General features: G+C 45.5%; 5 protein-coding genes across 10 annotated transcripts; 1 reads left to right on the forward strand and 4 right to left on the reverse strand.

Annotated features, from left to right (window-relative positions):
• Window positions 1–5: 5 nt before the first annotated feature.
• On the reverse strand, window positions 6–784 carry LOC9653868 (protein SPA, chloroplastic). The gene is made up of 4 exons (XM_002978719.2): window positions 607–784; window positions 383–518; window positions 134–290; window positions 6–72 (listed from the first exon to the last, which is right to left on the reverse strand). Exons 1-4 carry the CDS (start codon window positions 742–744, stop codon window positions 51–53), a joined length of 453 nt encoding a protein of 150 aa, XP_002978765.2. The 5' UTR covers window positions 745–784; the 3' UTR covers window positions 6–50.
• Window positions 785–837: 53 nt separating this feature from the next.
• On the forward strand, window positions 838–2,867 carry LOC112349361 (pentatricopeptide repeat-containing protein At4g02750-like). The gene is made up of 2 exons (XM_024683638.1): window positions 838–2,772; window positions 2,814–2,867. The coding sequence occupies exons 1-2, from the start codon at window positions 838–840 to the stop codon at window positions 2,865–2,867; spliced, it is 1,989 nt and encodes a 662-aa protein (XP_024539406.1).
• On the reverse strand, window positions 2,793–4,343 carry LOC112349423 (protein COFACTOR ASSEMBLY OF COMPLEX C SUBUNIT B CCB4, chloroplastic-like). Of its 6 annotated transcripts, XM_024683855.1 has the most exons (8): window positions 4,018–4,335; window positions 3,868–3,967; window positions 3,745–3,815; window positions 3,515–3,690; window positions 3,388–3,458; window positions 3,256–3,339; window positions 3,153–3,207; window positions 2,793–3,085 (listed from the first exon to the last, which is right to left on the reverse strand). In XM_024683855.1, the coding sequence occupies exons 1-8, from the start codon at window positions 4,293–4,295 to the stop codon at window positions 2,895–2,897; spliced, it is 1,026 nt and encodes a 341-aa protein (XP_024539623.1). In that variant the 5' UTR covers window positions 4,296–4,335; the 3' UTR covers window positions 2,793–2,894. The 6 variants fall into 6 exon arrangements, with proteins under 6 accessions (XP_024539623.1, XP_024539620.1, XP_024539622.1 ...); XM_024683852.1 differs by having other exon boundaries at window positions 3,153–3,458; window positions 4,018–4,190; window positions 4,241–4,343; XM_024683854.1 differs by having other exon boundaries at window positions 3,153–3,339.
• Window positions 4,311–6,237, reverse strand: LOC9658715 (protein CLP1 homolog). Its single transcript, XM_002978720.2, has 10 exons — window positions 6,041–6,237; window positions 5,919–5,987; window positions 5,736–5,855; window positions 5,424–5,665; window positions 5,221–5,359; window positions 5,108–5,164; window positions 4,921–5,055; window positions 4,619–4,854; window positions 4,521–4,565; window positions 4,311–4,473 (listed from the first exon to the last, which is right to left on the reverse strand). The coding sequence occupies exons 1-10, from the start codon at window positions 6,233–6,235 to the stop codon at window positions 4,389–4,391; spliced, it is 1,323 nt and encodes a 440-aa protein (XP_002978766.1). The 5' UTR covers window positions 6,236–6,237; the 3' UTR covers window positions 4,311–4,388.
• Window positions 6,238–9,203: 2,966 nt separating this feature from the next.
• Window positions 9,204–17,649, reverse strand: LOC9658927. Its single transcript, XM_024683639.1, is given in 26 exon segments — window positions 9,204–9,890; window positions 9,954–10,078; window positions 10,131–10,336; window positions 10,396–10,541; window positions 10,608–10,857; window positions 10,916–11,148; window positions 11,203–11,387; window positions 11,443–11,508; window positions 11,957–12,252; window positions 13,083–13,229; window positions 13,286–13,485; window positions 13,548–13,740; window positions 13,849–13,950; window positions 14,043–14,271; window positions 14,354–14,651; window positions 14,683–15,013; window positions 15,065–15,194; window positions 15,245–15,540; window positions 15,592–16,020; window positions 16,071–16,129; window positions 16,132–16,340; window positions 16,398–16,484; window positions 16,544–16,684; window positions 16,731–16,858; window positions 16,913–17,325; window positions 17,394–17,649. Coding segments are annotated over 26 exon segments (5,694 nt in total). The 5' UTR covers window positions 17,617–17,649; the 3' UTR covers window positions 9,204–9,318.
• Window positions 17,650–18,604: the final 955 nt, after the last annotated feature.

Here is an 18,604-nt window from a genome sequence, read left to right on the forward strand (position 1 = left end):
GGGCATTTTCAAAATTTCGCGCGCTTTATTGTAATGACGTGACAAATCTTTTAGTCGTCGTCTTTAAATTCCCTGGAATGGCGAGAAGATCATAGATTTAGCACTCAAATTCGCACGAATCGAGAGGGCAGACCTTCGATCCAAGAAACGAGGTTGAATTCCAGTTCCCTGGCAAGTGGTGCAAGTGATCGATCCAGCGCCATCGCAGTTCACGCACTTGGATTTCTCCGACTCGCCGGATCCCAGCGCGATGGCGATGGTACCGCTGCCTACACAGAACCGGCAAGTTTCTTCTCGATGGAATTCATCCACCCAGGGCCATTGATCAAGAGGAATTCTCAGTGATCGCGAATTCAAGGGAGAAATGGATCGAAAAGCTTACGTGATCCTGTTCCACTGCAAGGGAAGCATGGCTGATCGTTTAGTCGTTTCTCGGCCCCTTTTACTTGGGTCTCGTAAAAGACCGGGATCCCAATTCCCACAGCGATTCCTGCCAATCCCACGCCCACTGCCAGCAGCTGGAAGCCGAGAAATCGATCCAATTTCGCCGTGGATTCGATGAAGATAGAGCAAATGTGGGTCGAAAATTCCAGAGGAAGAACTTACCGTGTCTTGATCCAATTCCAGCGCCCTTATGGGAGCGAGGATCCTCCGGCGATTCCTTCCAGGAATATTCTTCTTGTGCGCTCTGCTTAGTGACGATGGCAGCGAGAGGGACGCCGCAGTGTAGCTTACAGTCGCCATGGCCGGATTGAGCACCAGCGGCCAGATCACAGCCACGTGGCCTATGGATTAGCCGCAACATTATGCTGACGTGGCGAGTTCGGACCGTCCGATATGGAGCGAATTCAAACTGTGGCTCCGCCACTGAAGAACGAGGACGCGATCAAGGATCGCCGCGAGGAGCTGTGCCTGGAGCTTAAGATCTGCGACAATCTCGAGCGCGGCAAGAGGATCCACTCGATCATCTCCGGCAGCGAGCATCACCGGCGCGACAAGCTCCTGGCCAATTTCCTGATCCACATGTATGGGCGCTGCGGCAGCGTGGAGGGCGCTCGCGCGGTCTTTGATTCCATCCCGGAGCCCAATGTCTTCTCCTGGAACATGATCATCCAGGCGTATGCCCGTAACCGGCATATAGATTCGGCGCGAGCGCTCTTCGAGAGAGCCCCGCAAACCGATGTTCTCACCTGGAATTCCATGATCGCCTCGTACGCCCAGGAGGGAAAACTCACGGAATCGAAGAACCTTTTTGATCGGATGCCCGAGAAGAACGTCGTCTCTTGGAATTCGATCTTACAAGCATATGCCCAAAACCAGCAACTTAGCAAAGCTCAGACCATCTTTGAGACAATGCCCGAATGGAACGTTGTTTCATGGAACACTTTAATCTTAGCATATGCCCAGCATGGGGATTTGCGTAAAGCTCAGCTCTTGTTTGAAAATCTAGAATTTGCAAACTCAATCTCATGGAATACTATACTATCGGGATATCTACAAGCTGGAAATTTCACTAAAGCTAAAGAACTGTTTGATCGAATGCCCTTGCCAGATATAGTGTCGTGGAACACTTTGGTAGGGGCATTTGCCCAAGCTGGGCTTTTTGGCATGGCTTTTAGTTTGTTTAGGCAGATGCCCGGGTGGGATTCTGTGACGTGGACGGCCCTGATTCAAAGTAGCGGCCATTACCAAAACTGGGATGGAATTCGTTACCTGTATGATAGAATGCCAAAGGAAGACATGGCAGTGTGGAATTCGCTTTTACTGGCTTATGCCCACAATGGGCATTTTGTTGGAGCGCATAAGGTATTTCACGAAATGCCGCGATGGAGCGTAACTTCTTGGAACTCAATGGTAATTCTCTATGGTAACTCTGGCGAGTTTGACTCCGCCGAGGGTTTTGTTTCTATGATGCCTGAGAGGGACATAGTGACGTGGACAGTGCTGCTGGCGGCATATGCCCAAGCTGGGCGTACGGAATGCGCCAGGCGCGTGTATGAGTTTATGCCCGAGCACAATGTGGTCAGCTGGAACGCGATGATCCAAGCGTACGGACTTAATGGATCCTTAGAGAACGCCAGGAGCTTGTTTCACGACACAATGCGAGACAAGGACATTGTCTCTTTCACTTCTATGATCCAAGCTTACGCGCAGAACAACGATCTCGAGGGCGCCGTACGAACGTTTGAGAGAATGCCGTACTGGGACGTCGTCGCCTGGACGACCATGATCACCGTTTACGCTCAGTATGGAGATTTGGAGTCGGCGATAGACGTGTTTAACTCGATGCCACAGAGGAACTTAGTGACTTGGACGGCTATGATCCAAGCTTATTGCTCCAGAGGCCATTTGGAGGAGGCCAAGAGTTTGATGGACAAGCTTCCAGTGTGGAGCATCACACTGGGTAATGTTTTGCTGCAAGCATATGCCCAGAATGGTTATACAGAGCTCACAAGACAAGTCTTTGATGCCATGCCCAAAAAGGATATAGTCACCTGGACGAGCATGCTGTCGGCTCACGCTCAAAACATGGAGCTCTTGGAAGCCGAGAAGCTCTTCTCTGAGATGCCGGAGTGGAGTTCCACAGTTTGGAACGCGTTGCTGGCCGCTTATGCTCGCAATGGAAAGCTGGAAAAAGTGAGAAGAACGTTTGAGATGGTACCGGAGAAGGAGATTGTTACCTGGAGTGCGGCTATCTCGGCTTGCGCGCACTTGGGCGATGGAAGACAAGCGATCGAGCTGTTCAAGAGGGTCGAGAACGAAGGCCTCCGAGTGACCGAGGTGTCGGTGACAAGCGCGTTGGTGGCTTGTAGGCACCTTGGTTTGCTCGAGGAAAGCTGCAAGTACTTCGTTTCGATGCTGTATGACCGTGACATAGTGGCTGGCAGCGAGCATTACTGCTCCATGGTTGACATACTTGGTCGCTTGGGAGAACTCGAGAAGGCTGAGGACTTGATCCAAAACATGCCGTTTGAGCCTGTTGCGAGTGCCTGGGGGAGCCTCCTTGCATCGTGCAGGACCCATTGTGACGTCGAGCGTGCTAAAACAGCGGCCAAGAATCTCTCCAAGTTGAATCCTAAAAACGCTGCAGCGCTTGTGATGTTGAAGAACATCCAGTTCGAGTGAAACAAGAAAACACTTATCTCACTGACTTTGAAGGGTTTCGAGTGTAGCATCTAGCTTCTGGCCAAGTGTAGTGATCCAGATCTGTACCGCAAACACTGAGAGTAAAAACTGCATCGATTGTTTTTGTACCTGGTCGAGAGGAGAGAAGCCTCGGATAGTATCGCCCGCCAGTATCAGAACACCGGAGTCTCCCAAAGGTTGGATTATGACAGACTGAAACAAAGTGCTGCATTTCAATCGCCTGCTAGAAAAGTTGCGTACCTGGGTGTTTTGAGGCAGGAAAGGGAGTTCATAGCGACCCGGGTACAAAGAAAGGTTGGCCAAGTATGATTCTAGTCAAAACTTTGGTGAGAAAAACGAATGACACAGTCTCGCATCTGAAACTCACGTTTACCACTGGCTAGAGCAGCCGTGCATAAAGTTCCTCTCATGACGCTGAGCCCATCGATTTTGTAGGCGTCACCTTCCTGATCCGCAGCTATTCCCGCTTGAAAGACGCATCGCATCTTATATAACACAACAAAAGACTTGCAGCAAGTCGTCTTGCTCATTGTCTCCCAGGCCCTGCCAAACGCACTCACTAGTCAAGAAAAAAATCGCGAAGAAACAAAAATGTACCATACAAGCTCCGCTTTCGCTTCTTCAGACGATAAATACACCCTCATGCATTGTACTCCATCCAACTCTACCTGAAAGGACATAGATAATGAAACATTCTTTTGCAGTGGAATGACTTCTTACAGGCTTGAAGCGTCTTGGTTGAATAGAGATCCAGACGAGTCCAGCGAGAAGCACAGTAGCAGCCAAGGCAACCACTAAAACATCCGCCCTCGATTGAGAACTGTTGTCCAGGACACTTCTCAGAGCTTTACAAGACAAGTAAAGTCTTACCTGCTTGCACCTGCGACGAGAGGAACACCAGAAAGTGTTCTATTCAAGAATACGAATCCAAACGAGCCAACTCCAATCGTCACAGGTACGGCTCGCACGAATGCCAAGTTTCTGGAAAACCAATCCTCGCTAGTTTCAAAGCCACCGCCTCGTTTTTGGAAAGAACACCTGGTCTGGAACATAAAGTCATGAAGAACAATAGAAAAACAAATAAGAAGCTCACCTGAGAGCTTCTGAACGGCATCCTTGAAACAGCAAAGCGAGATAGAGAACCACATTTGCTACGAACGAAGAACACTGCATTTGCCATGGCCATCTCAATTGGAGAACCCTATCTTACATTCTATTAAGCAAAACCGGTGTCTTGATATTCACTCCACCCATAGCAAGGATCCTGCAATAAGTATATTGCTTGGAAGAGGCCCAGGGCAGGGAGCAACATATGTAAGTTTCTTCCTGTAAGCAAAAGTAAACAAAAATCGAAATAAGAAGAAGAGCTTTACCTGTTAAGATCTACTTCAGTGACGTAGACAAATCCGGCAACGTTACTGCAAGCATACACCGGTGAGCAGTTGATTCACAAACAAAAACACGATCATACCATGCAAGAACTTGATCTGGATCTTTGCTGTAGGAAACTCCAAGCACTGCGTGGACAAGGTCTCGGTTAATGCTAACAGGGACAACTCTGGTAGGATCTGCGGTAGGCTCGGCACCGATGGGAAGAGCTGAACGAGGAGCCTGAGGCCCGCCACCAATGCGGACGACTTGGATGTCTTGAAAGTTCACAACGGAGGCATGAGGTGATAATTCGTTCCATCGACCATAGAAGTAGTTCTGGAAAACCAAAAAAAAAAAGTAAGTAATCCGTTTCCAAGAAAAAGGAAAAATAAAAATAAAAACCTTTGTTCGCGTGAAACGACTTTGCTGCCTGTACTTCTGGTTGCGAGCCACCACACCACCAGACTTTTGAAGCTTGACAACATCTACGCCAGGCTTTAATCTCAAATAATCGTGCAGCATACTGTACACTTTCTCCTGAAAAAAGAGGTGTTACAACGATACTAAAGCATCAGCTAGATCATCGTACCTGGCCCAAAACCAGAATGACATTAGCATTTAGCGCCTCGATGGAATGCAGAAGCAACTGAAATAGAAAGAAAAAACAAAACTCAGTCATAGCTCTCAGGATGAAAAGGCTACCTCATAACCAACACCATCGACCCAGCCCATGGTGTTGATAACCATTCCAGAAGAGCGAGTTGCTATGTTCGACGCAAATTGTAGATCCAGTTGATGCGCGAGTTCTTTCACCAGAATTTTATACAATTCAGTGTTTACGCTGGACGGGAAAAGTAGCCTGTCAGTGCTCACACCATTTGCAACTGAAAAGAACTTCAAAGTACCTGGGAGTGGTGTGACCATAAAAGTAAACAAGAGGGACATCCAGAATGATCCCTTCCACGGGATCAACAGGCGTCTCGACGGGAGTTGCAGCGATTGCTCCCGAGAGCGTGATAGATCCTTGACCAATATCGAGGTCGACATACATTGGTTTCCATTGCTGACGAGCAGCCCAGCCAAGGAGCATCTTCGTAAGACTACTCTTTCCAGAATCAGTCGGGCCAACAACCATCACTCTGGGTCCCTGTTTGTTTCCGACTGTTAAAATGTATTCGGGAAAAGAACGAAGAAGAAAAAAGGTTCTTGCTTCTTACCTGCGTGAGTGGATTTGGAATCTCGCCAGGAGCGTTGTGAAGAGAAATTGCTGCTTCGCGAGCTCTCCTGCGCCTGTTTTCAAGCACCGCATGAACATTGACGTAGCTCACCATCGGTGTCTGAAAGAAAAAAAATCTCAGCAGCGATTCCTACTATAGTAGAAGAAATAGAGATTAATTTACCTCATCAGCGACATAGGCAACCTCTGATACGCCATCCAGCTCCAGAAGCGCACCACCCCACGTAAAAACCTGCTCAAACATCCCTCCTTACTTACTGAAAGAAGAACAGACGAGAAACTCACAGCAAATTTTTGTGAGGGAGAGAAAGTGAGCCAGTACTGTGGAGGGAGCTCCGTGCCGAAAATCTCCGCCGTGCCGGCCACGAGCTGCATCCTGAGCGGCCCATCGACGCCTACCTCGACGCGCAGCTCGCTTTCCTTGCGGAGCTCAAATCTCCGCACCGCATCGCCAGGCGCGAGATTGCCATCGGAAGCCATCACTAGAACCCTAAGCTTTTCAAAATTTAGGGCTCCTCAACTGGCTATGGCGGGAAACGTAACTGATGGAACCATCAAGCAATGGGGGAACTCTTTTTGACTCTCTTTAGCAAATCTAGACATCTTTCTTCATATATCATATACATAACTATAAAGTTGGAAGCTCCAGCTTTTATTGAGTAAATTTGTAGTTCTATGGTTTGCTTGAGTAAAACTAGTTTGGATGCTTGCTAGCAAAAATAATTTATTGTGCTAATGTTTAGTTTGTTATAGAAAGATTTAAAATATTAAAAATATAATAAAATTTAATAAGTGATGGCATTAGTGTTTTTAAAAATCAACATGGTTAATTAGTTTTATGAGGAATAAGTTGGACAGCCAGGATTCAGCCAGAACGATGGATTGTCTGTGACTAAGTGAATATGCATAGAATATATTCAAATAATATAAAACATTCTACTATCTAATGGTTATTATTTATTTAAATTAATCTGACACATCCTAACAGAAGCCAAACTAATATCTCAGGTGATTAGCCATGCAATCCAGGGATATAAACTTTCCTAAACACTTCTTAGTATATTTTAGTTTATTTTAACATTTATTGGTTGATATGTAATAAGATAAATCTTTCATTTATAAACTATATTAATAAATAATAAGCACTACTATTAAGCAAACCAAACATTGCAACATGCAAAACACAACAATTTATTTTAACATCTGAATTAAATATAATAATATAAACTCAGTTGATTAAATAAAAACTCCCACTCACTTTTTAGGGCCCAAAATGCATGGTCTTTGAAAAAAAACATTTTTGATAAATTAATCTCCAAAATCATTATGTGAAGTCTACAATGTGCCCCAATTGCAGAGAGGATCTTTGCCAGCTCATCACATTTTAAAGTAGGCACTAGTGACTAGAAATATTAAAGGGTTCCTAAAGATTGCTGGCAGTATTAAAGTATCATGTTGTAAGCCCAAGGTCTAGATTTTGAGCTTCCCATCATATTTGGTGAAAAGAGCAAAACTATATTACTGTCTCAATGAGTGAGGGGATTTTAGATCCACATCACACGTTTCTAAGTTTGTAGCAGTTTGTAGGAGGTGTGGTTTCATCTGAAATTTACTTAACCCTTAAAACTATGTAGCAATGATAAGTATGAATATTAGTATTGGATGGCTTTTGCCACTAGCTAAGATTGTTGCTGTTACCACGATAGAAATGCAAAGCCAGAAAGAAAAGGAGATTTGTCAACTTGCTAGAAACAATAAACTTTGAATTAAGTGTTCATCCTTTTTCATGTTTATCCAGAGCAAACAAAAATACAGCAACATTTTCACAATTTCATGGCAAGTTTCAAGGCTTTCCTCCACAGACCCTTGGACCAGCTAGTAATCTCTTTGTCACTAAAGCAGCGAGTGAAAGAGGCATTATTGAGCTGACAGCCAGATGTGTACGTTGATGCCCTTGCTCTGATCAATAGATCTCAACTTTTGGGCTGGAGCTGGAAACAGACAGACGAAGGCCACATAGCAGAAGGAAGAAGGCAAAGCTGAGCCAATGTGCCACCACGCCACCCAAAATCAATGGCATAGAATGAAAACCTCCTCAGAGATGTGGAGGCCAGTGCAGTGTCAGCAGCAGTGCGGCGGGAGAGTACAACTTGAGCTAGTCCACGGCAGTGCACATGCAAAGGTGGTCCGAGCTTGTAATCTTCTCATGGATTAGCTTGGCAGCGAAGCTCTTGTCACTCGCGACTTCTCCCGCGCTGGCAGCGTATGCCTGGCATGGAACGAACGCATTGCAAAAGTAGTCTTCCGGGATCTAGGGCGCAAATCTACATTGGCTTCGCAAGTTGATGGGCAGCATGTAGGAAGTATCAAGATGCCCGGAAAAGGCTTCTGCTGTGGTTATAGACGACCACAGCAATGCCGAGACCGCCTCAAAGGTAGTGGCTCTCCCGTAGTTCTTGGGTTGATCGTCGCGACCCCACGGTGGATCTCACTCCATCTAGTGAGAAATTTTACGAGGCTGTACTCGTCCATGATCACGTGTAGAAAGTGGAAGCCAATGGCCACTCCTCCACAGCCAAACGTTGTCACCTGGACTGGCATCAATGGCATCTGGGAGAGATCAGCATGACCACCGCGGCTAGAAAGCGAGAAATCGACCGAAATTGGGCACTGCCTGATGTCCGACCACTCGTGTCAAGCCTCGCATCGCTCCTGGGTTCAATGAAGCTCACGCCCTGGGAGTTGACATTCACCTCGAGCTTGGAAGATCCCTTGCCGTGGCAAATCCGGCCAGTGAGAACAGGGAACTCGGCCAGTGCTCCAATCCTATGCAAGGCGTGTCTTTAACATTGCTAGTGACTTATCTTCTTGTCCAGAAAGAATTTATTATCTGCCAAGACAAGTCACTAACGTGGTAAACTATAATGAATTTGCAGATGACACTTGTCTGGAGACTAGCCATAGGTAATTCACTAGGAATAATTCATAGAAGAAGCTGTTTTACACATTTGCCACGCTTAGAAAATGAGGAAGAGTTTTGTATCAAATTTGTGTATTCTGCCCCTGCTTTGGAATTTAGGGGTATTGTGTTGCGAAGTTTGCAATTTCCTAGAGCTCAATGCCACCACCGTAGCTTTATCATGTGGAGACAAGGAGTTTCTCTTTGATCTCAAAAAACACATGAGTAATGTGGATGGGATCCTGAAATGTCCCGGTGGAAATTTTCAGAGTTCTTGTGCTTTTAAAGGTTACAAAGTTGAGATCGAGAACCACGCTCCTAGGCTTTATTACACTGCTCACTGTAAAAACGAAATGGACACCTACGTGAAGACTAAGCTTGGCTTGAAGAAATGCTTTGGAGATTCAGAAGTTTGTATCTAGTCTTAAAAAACTCACTTTTTAAATTTTTTACAAATGCTGCTCTTCACAAGTTCTGTTGGAAGACTTGTTGGAACCAAATTATGGGAGTTTGGAGGATCTTTGAAAGAACACACAATGGATTTCATGGAAAAGATAAATTTTGTTCTACGAGCTTTCAAGAACTCTAAAGTTTCTTACGATTTCTATCTCCCTTGGAGAGATTCCATGAGCTGGGTGACTTGCTCCACTTGTTCGGGGCTCCGGCACGCCGAGAAGAGCACCCTCGCGGTCACAGCGTCGGCTCTACACCCGGACTCGAGCATCTTCTTGAGGATACTCGTGCATTTCCTGTAGAGCTTCTTCTTGGCGTAGCCTCCCATCAAGGCCGTCCAAGTCGTGGCGTCCGGAACGAGCTTGAGCCTCGCCAGTCCCTGGAAGAGCTCCTCCGCCTTGGGAATGAATCCCGCCTGAGCGTAAACTTGGATCAGCGTGTTGTAGGTACCAATGTCTGGCTTGGTTTGCTTGGACGACGATTTCACCATCTTTGCGAGGAGAGCTTCCATGTCCTCGTGCCTGCCGGAAACCCCATAGGCGTTGATGAGAGCGTTGTAGATCAGAGTGTCCGGCTTTGTTCCATCCCTCTCCATGGCGGAGACGAGCTCCTCGGCCTCTTCGACCCTCCCGGCTCTTGCATAGGCGCTCAGGAGGAGCATGTTGGACTTGAGGTTTGGAGAAAAGCCGGCGCTTTGCATGGACTTGAAAATCTTCTCGGCATCTGCAATAGAGGCTCTCTTAGCAAAACTTGGAAGTGGTCGAATGGGCTTTCGAAAGATTTTACCTTCATATAGCCCAGCTCGTCCATAGGCATTGATAAGAATGTTGTGAGAGACCGTGTCCGGGAAGCAGCCATTTCTTTGCATTGTCTGGAAAATCTCGAGTGCCCCGGCCGGAGAACCTCCTTGGCTTAAAAAACAGCATTTTTCAAGGAAACAAAAATGGAAGGTTTCTACTATACCTGTACGCTTCCATCAACGCGTTGTAGGCGTAGTGGTCGGGCTTGTAGTCGAACTCCTGCAGCTTGTCGAAGTATCTCTCGGCTTCTCGGTACAGCCCTTGTCTCGCAAAAGCGTTCATGAGAGCAGTGAATGTACAGATATTTGGAGGACACATAGCGCGCCTCATGCTTCTGTAAAGCATCTCCGCCTTGGAAGGCTCCCCTGCCTGATCATAGAGATATTAAAAACTTACCTTCCAAGATCTCTGTGAAGTTTAAACACTACCTTGCCATAGATGACAATCATCCGGTTGTAAGTGTCAATGTTTGGTTCGCACTCGTACTTCTCCAGGTCCCGGAACAAAGCTTCGGCCCTCCTGTATTCTTTCGCGTCTTCTAAAACGTGGAGAAAGGTGTTGCATGCCAGCGGCCCTGAAACAAAAGCCTGAGTAAAACTTAGTTCCCCCAACAGCGCAGAACAAAGGTTGTAGGCGTTACCAGGACTGTATCCCCGCTTTTGCATTTGGACGAAGAGTTCCTCGGCCTTTTCGAATGAGCCCGCAAGCCTGTAGCCATTTATCAGGACGCCGAAAGTTTCCTCGTTCGGAACACAGAGAGCCTCTTGCATCCGGTTGAAAGTCTTCTCAGCATCTTCTATGTTCAAGCTTTTCCCGTAAGCGTCAATCAAAAGATTGTAACAGCCGAGGTCTGGCCGAAAAGCGGTGCCTTGGAGCACCCACTCGCACATCTGGAGAAGAAAAAAACAAAAGTTTCATGAAAGTTGCAATGAAGGAACACTTACAAACCTGTGTAACACGAGGCCAGTCTTTGTAGTTCCAGAAGTGAACGACCACACTCATGAAATTATCCCACGTATCGTGACCTCTAGGCAGGTTGTCGAGTGCGTTCCAAATAGCCGTGGCGTCCTCTTGCATTCGTAGAAACTGCGCCAAGGAACTCGCGGCTGGGCTGAGAACGATGAGCTCAATCTCGGTAAAGTTCCGTCCTGTCTCGAGCCATGCCTTTCCATGTCTTGTACCTATACAAAAACATGAGATGCACAGTCCCGACATGGAAAACACGAAGCTCAAACCTTTCCTCCTCTTGGAGACTTTCTTATCCAGAAGGGGATTCTCAACCCGACGAAAGACCGGCTTGTTCTTCACTGGCTGGAGCTTGTCACGCTCAAAGATCTTCGAAGCACGGGGTATCAATCGCTTCAGACAAGAATTGGAGCTCACATTCTCAAACCCAACTCTGAAAAATCTGCCTATGAGACTGCAATACAAAGGCACAAAATTAGCGAAGAAGCAAAAGTAGAGAGCTACAATACCATGAATCCTGCGGCTGTATTGGAGCTAGAATCGACATCCCAGTGTCACACGTACGCCACCATGTCCGTCACTAAGCCCTAGAAAATGGGAAAAAGGCATTGTTTTTTTTTTCTTTCAAATCGAAATAGCATATACCCTTTTTAACGAAGTAAGCGATAAGTATATTCCTTAGTTCCATGTTAGTTTATTGGTGGTTAAAAATAAACCTCCCCTAGATTTACTATGAGTGGCGAATAAGCTGGAATCTCCTTTTTTTTCAATGTTCTTTGGTTTTTATTTTTCTGGCAAGCTTGATGCTGCTACAGAGGCGACTGTAAAATCGTGCGTGTTTCTCTCGCCACCTTGGTGTCTCCACTTATGAAACAAGCCTTGATAAAGGACATGTAGCAGATTGTATCAAGATGAAAACCATGCTTTTGCATATCGTTTAAGAGATCTCTTGCTTTTCCTTTCGTGCCCACCTATACATGGCAACAGAGTAAGAAAGAAAACTATCAAAGAGGAATCGCTTACCCGTCAAGCATAGTGCAGTACGTGATTTGATTATGTTTCAGTCCTGCATCAGTGATCTGTTGAAACACTTCGGCTGCACCCTGCATGGCACCAGAGTTACAGCATGCCTTGAGTAGCGCACCATAGGCAACGACGTCGATCGCTAGATTTTCCTTCTTCATCCTTTGAAACATTCCAAAAGCCTTCTCGACATCGCCAGTACGTGCATAGCCCTCTGTAAGAGCTGTGTAGCTACGTTCGCTCGGAACAACATTGTTCGCGAGCATTTCATCAAGCATCAGACGCGCATTTTCCATCTGGCATGAAGCTTACATCAGAATTAGATCGACAAAGCATGCATGGCTACCTTGCAAGGCCGCGAAGTAAGGTGTTGTAAGAAAGAAGTCTCAGGCCTGCCGATTTGATCTTGTCGAAAACTTCCATTGTCTTTTTAATTTTTCCCAGTCTTCTGCTTCAGTGAGTTGTATAAGTTGAGGAAAGAATTTCTTCAGTCTGTTGCATGTTTCTAGCTTACGTATCAAACAAATAACTCAAGACTCTTTTGGTTAGTAACAAAATGCATCCTTTGTGTAGATGGAAATCGATCAGAAGCCCATACTCCGGCTAAAAAGAAACAGACAAGTGCCTTATCGAGCAAATCGAGACCTTATGCAAGTGTGCTCATCCAGAGCATCCTTTTTTACGTCATCGTCTAGTTTGGTAGCCAGCTTTTTTCCTACGAATTCCACTCGAAAAGCCTTTGTTCCTCCTTTTTCGCACAATAGGGAGATTGAAGCTCAACACCCAATCCTTCTTCCTGCCTTTCCGAATGATTTCTGGAAAGGTGGGTGCAACCGGGAGGCAACCTTCTCGAACCTTTTCACCACAGTGGAAGGGCTATGCTCATGCCGTGCTACAATGCAAACGATGTAAAGTACCTACAGCCTGCCTACCCAAATTTTCATCACTCCCTTAGAGATACTTACAGAGACATTAAGCCTGCATTCCACACCTGCATTCCAAAAAATCCTCCTTCGCCAGGGCCTCCTGAAAAAGTTGACACTTAAGTTCTTTGTAAAATGTCTTACCTTCACTGAAGCCGCTGTCTTTTTGAAGAAGCGGCAGACATTTCCACCAAAGCTTCAACCCTGGCTGCCAGCGCGCGATCGACATCTTCTTTCATCCACTTGACCACCCTTGGACCGATGATTATCTTGAGGAGGGACTCGTAAAACAGCATGGGATGAGGCATCACCGCGCCACCTTCCTGACCAATATCTGGGAGCCTGTATGGCTGCAAACAAACCGTGTTCAAAACGAGGTTAAAACTATTGCTGGTAGAATAAATACCTGGTCATCAACGAAGGCATTTGCAACAACGTACTGCTTGTCAGGGTAGCTGATACCGGGATGAGACTTACACTTTGCCTGCATCCACTGTTGACGGGATGACAAAGCTTCTTCAAGCTTCGCCTTGGTGAACTTCACATGGAAGTGCTCTGGATCTTTTCCAAGGAACTTCCATCGCTGGAACTGCTGCTCACGGAATTCTATTCATGTGGCACAAACATCAGCAGAAGGTTTGCAAGAGAAAGTAGTTTTCGTGGCTCACCTTTGTATGACTCGTCCGTGATTCGGCCTCCCTCGAGCGTCACAGATCCGTATATGTCAAGCAGGCCATATTTCCATTCGTCTCGTGACCACTGCTGGACAAAAACTGGCGCAACCCGTCCTTTTCCGAGATTGATCAAGCCTTCCTTACAGGCGTAAGCAAGAGCTTGATACATCCCATTCACTGTCAGAGGCTAAAAACGAAACGGTGAGGAACTAAACCAAAATACAAAGCTCCTAGATACCTCCTTGCCTTCGATGCACAGCACAGTTATCCACTCGTTCAATTCTGTCACACAAACCTTCACCGAGAAATCTTTCTCGGGTGTTCCATCCATGGACTGGACAGAGCCTGAAGCTGTCTCCATGTCTGGTTCATCAGCAGCTTCCTCTGCGTCTGTTTCCTGCAAATGTAACTGCACGTTGAGCTCACACTCCTGCCATGGCTCATAAAGCTTGTAAGTTCGGCTCACTTTCAGCGAAAGACTTTACTTACGTTTGTAAGTGGCTCAACGGCAAGACCTGCCTGATCTCCGTCTCTTGGTACGGGGTAAGGAATGGGATAGGGATCTGGGAGCTCCTCGTCCTGTTCTTCAGACACAGTCGGGTCTTTTTCAATGCCAAGCCTGCGAAGCCTCTTGGCAAAGTTGGGTGACGGAGTCGTCAGGTACCAGCATCCAGACAGGAAACTCTGATGGTATGTCTTTAAAGTCATCTCACTTTTCCTGGACTTGCAAACACTTCGAACAAGACGCGCAAAACAAGAATAGGATAAGTCGTTTACCATGAGAACAACGAGTGACTGACCTAGCTTCAGCCATGGTGGTCCGGGACAGCATCTTGCCGATAGCGTAGGCGAGCACCTCCTTGTCCATCAAGCTCGACCGCACAGCGTCTGCGCTGGAGGTCTTCACCAACTTGACGAAGGGCTGATTGATGAGAAAGACTTCCTTGCTGTATTCACTCGGTGGGAACTTCAATGGATTCGTGATCCCCTTTCGATTACCATTCTTGACTTCCTCCTTGAGCGTGAGGAATGCAGCTAGAAGCTCGTCTCTTGACAAGGCGCTCACATCAATCTTGTCTAGATCCATGATTAGGAAACCTAGATAAAGCATTAAGCAAAATCGCGGATCACGAGCACCTAGCTCTGCGCCTGAGATATCTGTCCATCTTTGCGACAACTGCGGCATCCACAACAACTTTCTGAGCTGCAATCTCGGCAGAAATAGCCTGAATCTTCTCGCCCAGTGTACTGTTTTGCGATGCGCAGGAAATCAATCCAGATAAAAGGCAGTTGCTCAGAGCACTGTCAAGTTGGAGTCCACTGGCTTTTGCTTGTTCGTAGCACGAGATTGCCTGGTCCGGATCAGCAGCTGCTAGCCATCCATGAATGAGAGTCGTGTAAGTCCTTGCGTTTACTTCTAGCTTTTTCTCACGCATTACTGCCAGAGTCTCTGTCACCTCCTGCTATAGAAGAAAGGATCAAATGAGAAGATCGTTTTTGAGAAATCTCACCTCGGTGTCTCCACTTCTGAAACAAGCCTTGATAAAGGACGTGTAGCAGATTGTATCAAGATGAAAACCATGCTTTTGCATATCCTTTAAGAGATCTCTTGCTTTGGAAAGCTCTCCCTTTCGTGCCCACCTACAAGGCAACAGAGTAAGAAAGAAAACTATCAAACGGGATTCGTTTACCCGTCAAGCATAGTGCAGTACGTGATTCGATTATGTTTCAGTCCTGCGTCAGTGATCTGTTGAAACACTTCCACTGCACGCTGCATGGCACCAGATTTACAGCATGCCTTGAGTAGCGCACCATAGGCAACGATGTCGATCGCTAGATTTTCCTTCTTCATCCTTTGAAACATTCCAAAAGCCTTCTCGACATCGCCAGCTCGTGCATAGCCCTCTGTAAGAGCCGTGTAGCTTCGTTCGTTCGGAACAACCCCGTTCGCTAGCATTTCATCAAGCATCAGACGCGCATTTTCCATCTGCCATGAAACTTACATCGAGAAAGGAAGAAGAAACGTATACTTGGTTACCTGTCGCGCTTTCGCAAGGCCGCTGAGTAAGGAGTTGTAAGAAACAACCCCAGGTCTCAGGCCTGCCGTTTTAATCCTGTCGAAAACTTCCAGTGCCTTTTGGATATGTCCCCCTTTCACATATCCATCAAGTATCGAGGTGTATGTTTCGATAGTTGGAAGAAGTCGGTTGGCTTGGATGTTTTCCAAAACACCAAGAGCTTTGTCCATGCGTCCAGCTTTACAGAACGCATGAACCAGGATGTTGTATGTCACAATGTCTGGCTTAAGCCCGGCCGAAACCATATCTTCCCAGACTTTGAATGCAGCTGTAAAATCACCACCACGAGCGTAGCCGTCCATTATCATAGCATAGATCATCTTGTTGGGAGAAACTCCATGCTTATCCATTTCCTCCAAAATATCAAGAGCCTTAGCCATGTTTCCAGCCTGCCACAGAGCGCGTCAGCAACGTAAAGTATTCTTGGAAAAATCTAAACCTTCGTAAAAAGTTTGACAATGCAGCCGTATGTTGCGGCTGTTGGTGACAATCCACAAGCCTGAAAGTTCTTAAACAGCTTGAAACAAATGCCCAATATCAAGTCACAGGACTCACCTTCAATCTGTGAAAGAAACTAAGACACTTCTCTTCGTCACGTATCTCTGCAAAACCATTAAGCACTGTGGTGTATAGTCCCAAGTTTCCTTGAAATCCTTCCTCTTCCATTTGTGCTAGTAAAGCTTCCACCGTTTCCATGTTCCCAGCTTGACTGTATCGAGAAAACTCGTCAAAGAGCACCAACCTAGAAAGAAACAAAGAGGCTTACCAATATGCTTGGACTATACTGTTGTAGACGATCCCACCAGGAACGAGATTTTCGGCCTTGAATTTCTCAAACCAATGTTCTGCAGCCCTTGCAAAAATTGTCACGCTGTAAGAGCAGCAAGCCTTGCCTCAGTGCGAGAATCGTACTCGTTATTTCCAGCACTTGCATATCCCGATATGATCGAGCAGAATACTGCTTCATTGAGTTGTATGCCTTGGGAAAGCATTTCTTCAGTGCACGCTACAGCCCCTTCCATGTCTCTAGCTTCTGCATAAGCATGAATCAAACTGAAAGACAAAATACTCCTTCTGGTTTCAGTAACAAGACGCGTACCTCGTGTAGATATGAACATTGGGCTTGATGTGAGAAGCTCGCATAGCTTCAAAAGTTGCTCGTGCAGCAACTTTGTCACCATGTCTCGCATAGAAATCGACCAAAAGCCCATACTCTCGTAGCACTGGCTGTAAAGAAAGTTGGAAAAAAGCGAACTAAAAAGAGAACAAGGAAAACAGTACCTTGTCGATCACTTGAAAAGCGTTGACGATCTTATGCCAGTTACCAGCGTCAATTTCCATGGTCTCGCGGAATCTTTGAGCAGCAGGCTCATCCGAGCAGTCTCCATATTCTTCCTCTCCCTTTTGACGTGATTTTCTTCCATCGTCTAGTTTGATAGCCAACTTTTTTCCTTCGAATTCCACTCCATCAACCTCTGCAGCTTTAAGTGCACAAGCTCCTGGACTGGAGCTTCCGTAGTAAACAAAGCAAAAGCCTTTGTTCCTCTCGGGATGATCGTGGCTGCGGATCCAGATAACATCCCTCACCGGACCAAAACGAGAGAAAAGCTCGACAACCTTCTCCTTTGTCACACCATAGGGAAGATTGCCAACAAAAATCTTTCCCACCCCACTTTCCAACTTCGCAGAATGCACTGCGCAAACAATTCAAGCCTTTTTTTTGTTTCTGAGGCAATCATTGCCGATGAGCTAGAAAGCTTACCAATATCTTTCGCTTCTTCTTTGCCACATTTTTCTTCCTCGGCGAGAATTTTTTGCGGCTTCCCGAGCAGTGGAGGCAAGCTCTTCATCGCTTGCTCGTCACAGACAGTACCAATGCCGTGTCTGGCGAAGGGATTGGCTCGCCCCAGTGTCGGCTTACTGGCAAGGGCCGGGAAGCCCCGCTCATCCGCCATGGAATTTCCGGCGGCGGTACTGAAATCCATCCTCCGTCCCACATTGTTCCAGGAGGAGATATGCATTCCTAGAGCCCTAGAATGAAATAAGAATTACTTTATTATAAATAACATGAAATCTATTATTCTAATTAGAATGTAATTCGAATTAATATTAGTTATTATTATGAACTCGTATGAAGAAAATTTACTCAAAGCCTTAAGTTTATTTACATAATGTATTTGTTGCCCAACGTGGATTATTTGGGGATTTTGCATTATAAACTACTAGATTACAGTCATCTTGAACAATTAAAAATGAAGCCAAAATACAATTTGGTTGTTGTTGACAATATTTATTGATTGCCCAAACAACCAAGTTCTTTTGTGATTTTGTGGTTGAATAAATAACAAGATTGCCATCGTTTTGTAATTCAAGTGTGCATGTGATTGCATTACTTATGAATGTATTTGTTTCCCAAATAATAGATCTTTTAAAAAATAAAACAAGATTACATGTTCTTTGTAAAAGTAAAACTATTTTCTTATTAGTGGATACCAAAAACTGATCACTTCTGATAAACTGAAAAGGTTTACCTCTTGAAGCACTTATTAAAACACTATTAGTAAAATCACAATAAAAGTTTATTTGAGTTATTGATTGAGATTGAGAATGTTCATGATCAGGTTCTGAAATACCATCAAATGAATAAGAAATAGCATAAGTTACAGATTTAATTAAAACATATTCTGCACATTTTTGAAGTATTTTAGTTTCATATCTCTTTAATAATCTAGATATTGATGTTTTCATAACATGACCAGAAACTTCTCCGTTTGCTGAACTTGATTTACAAAATGGTTCTTGACCATAAAAATGCCCTATTTTTACAACAGCTGTTCCAATATTAAGAGGAATATAAACTACATCAAACCAATTTATTTTATATGGAATTGATGAATCAATACTACTAATAAGGTTATTAAATCCTTCAATAATTCTATCCATACTTTCACTACTAACTATCATATTTTCATT

This window comes from Selaginella moellendorffii, unplaced genomic scaffold (genome assembly GCF_000143415.4).
Source record: "Selaginella moellendorffii unplaced genomic scaffold, v1.0 SELMOscaffold_38, whole genome shotgun sequence".
Classification (NCBI taxonomy): domain Eukaryota; kingdom Viridiplantae; phylum Streptophyta; class Lycopodiopsida; order Selaginellales; family Selaginellaceae; genus Selaginella; species Selaginella moellendorffii.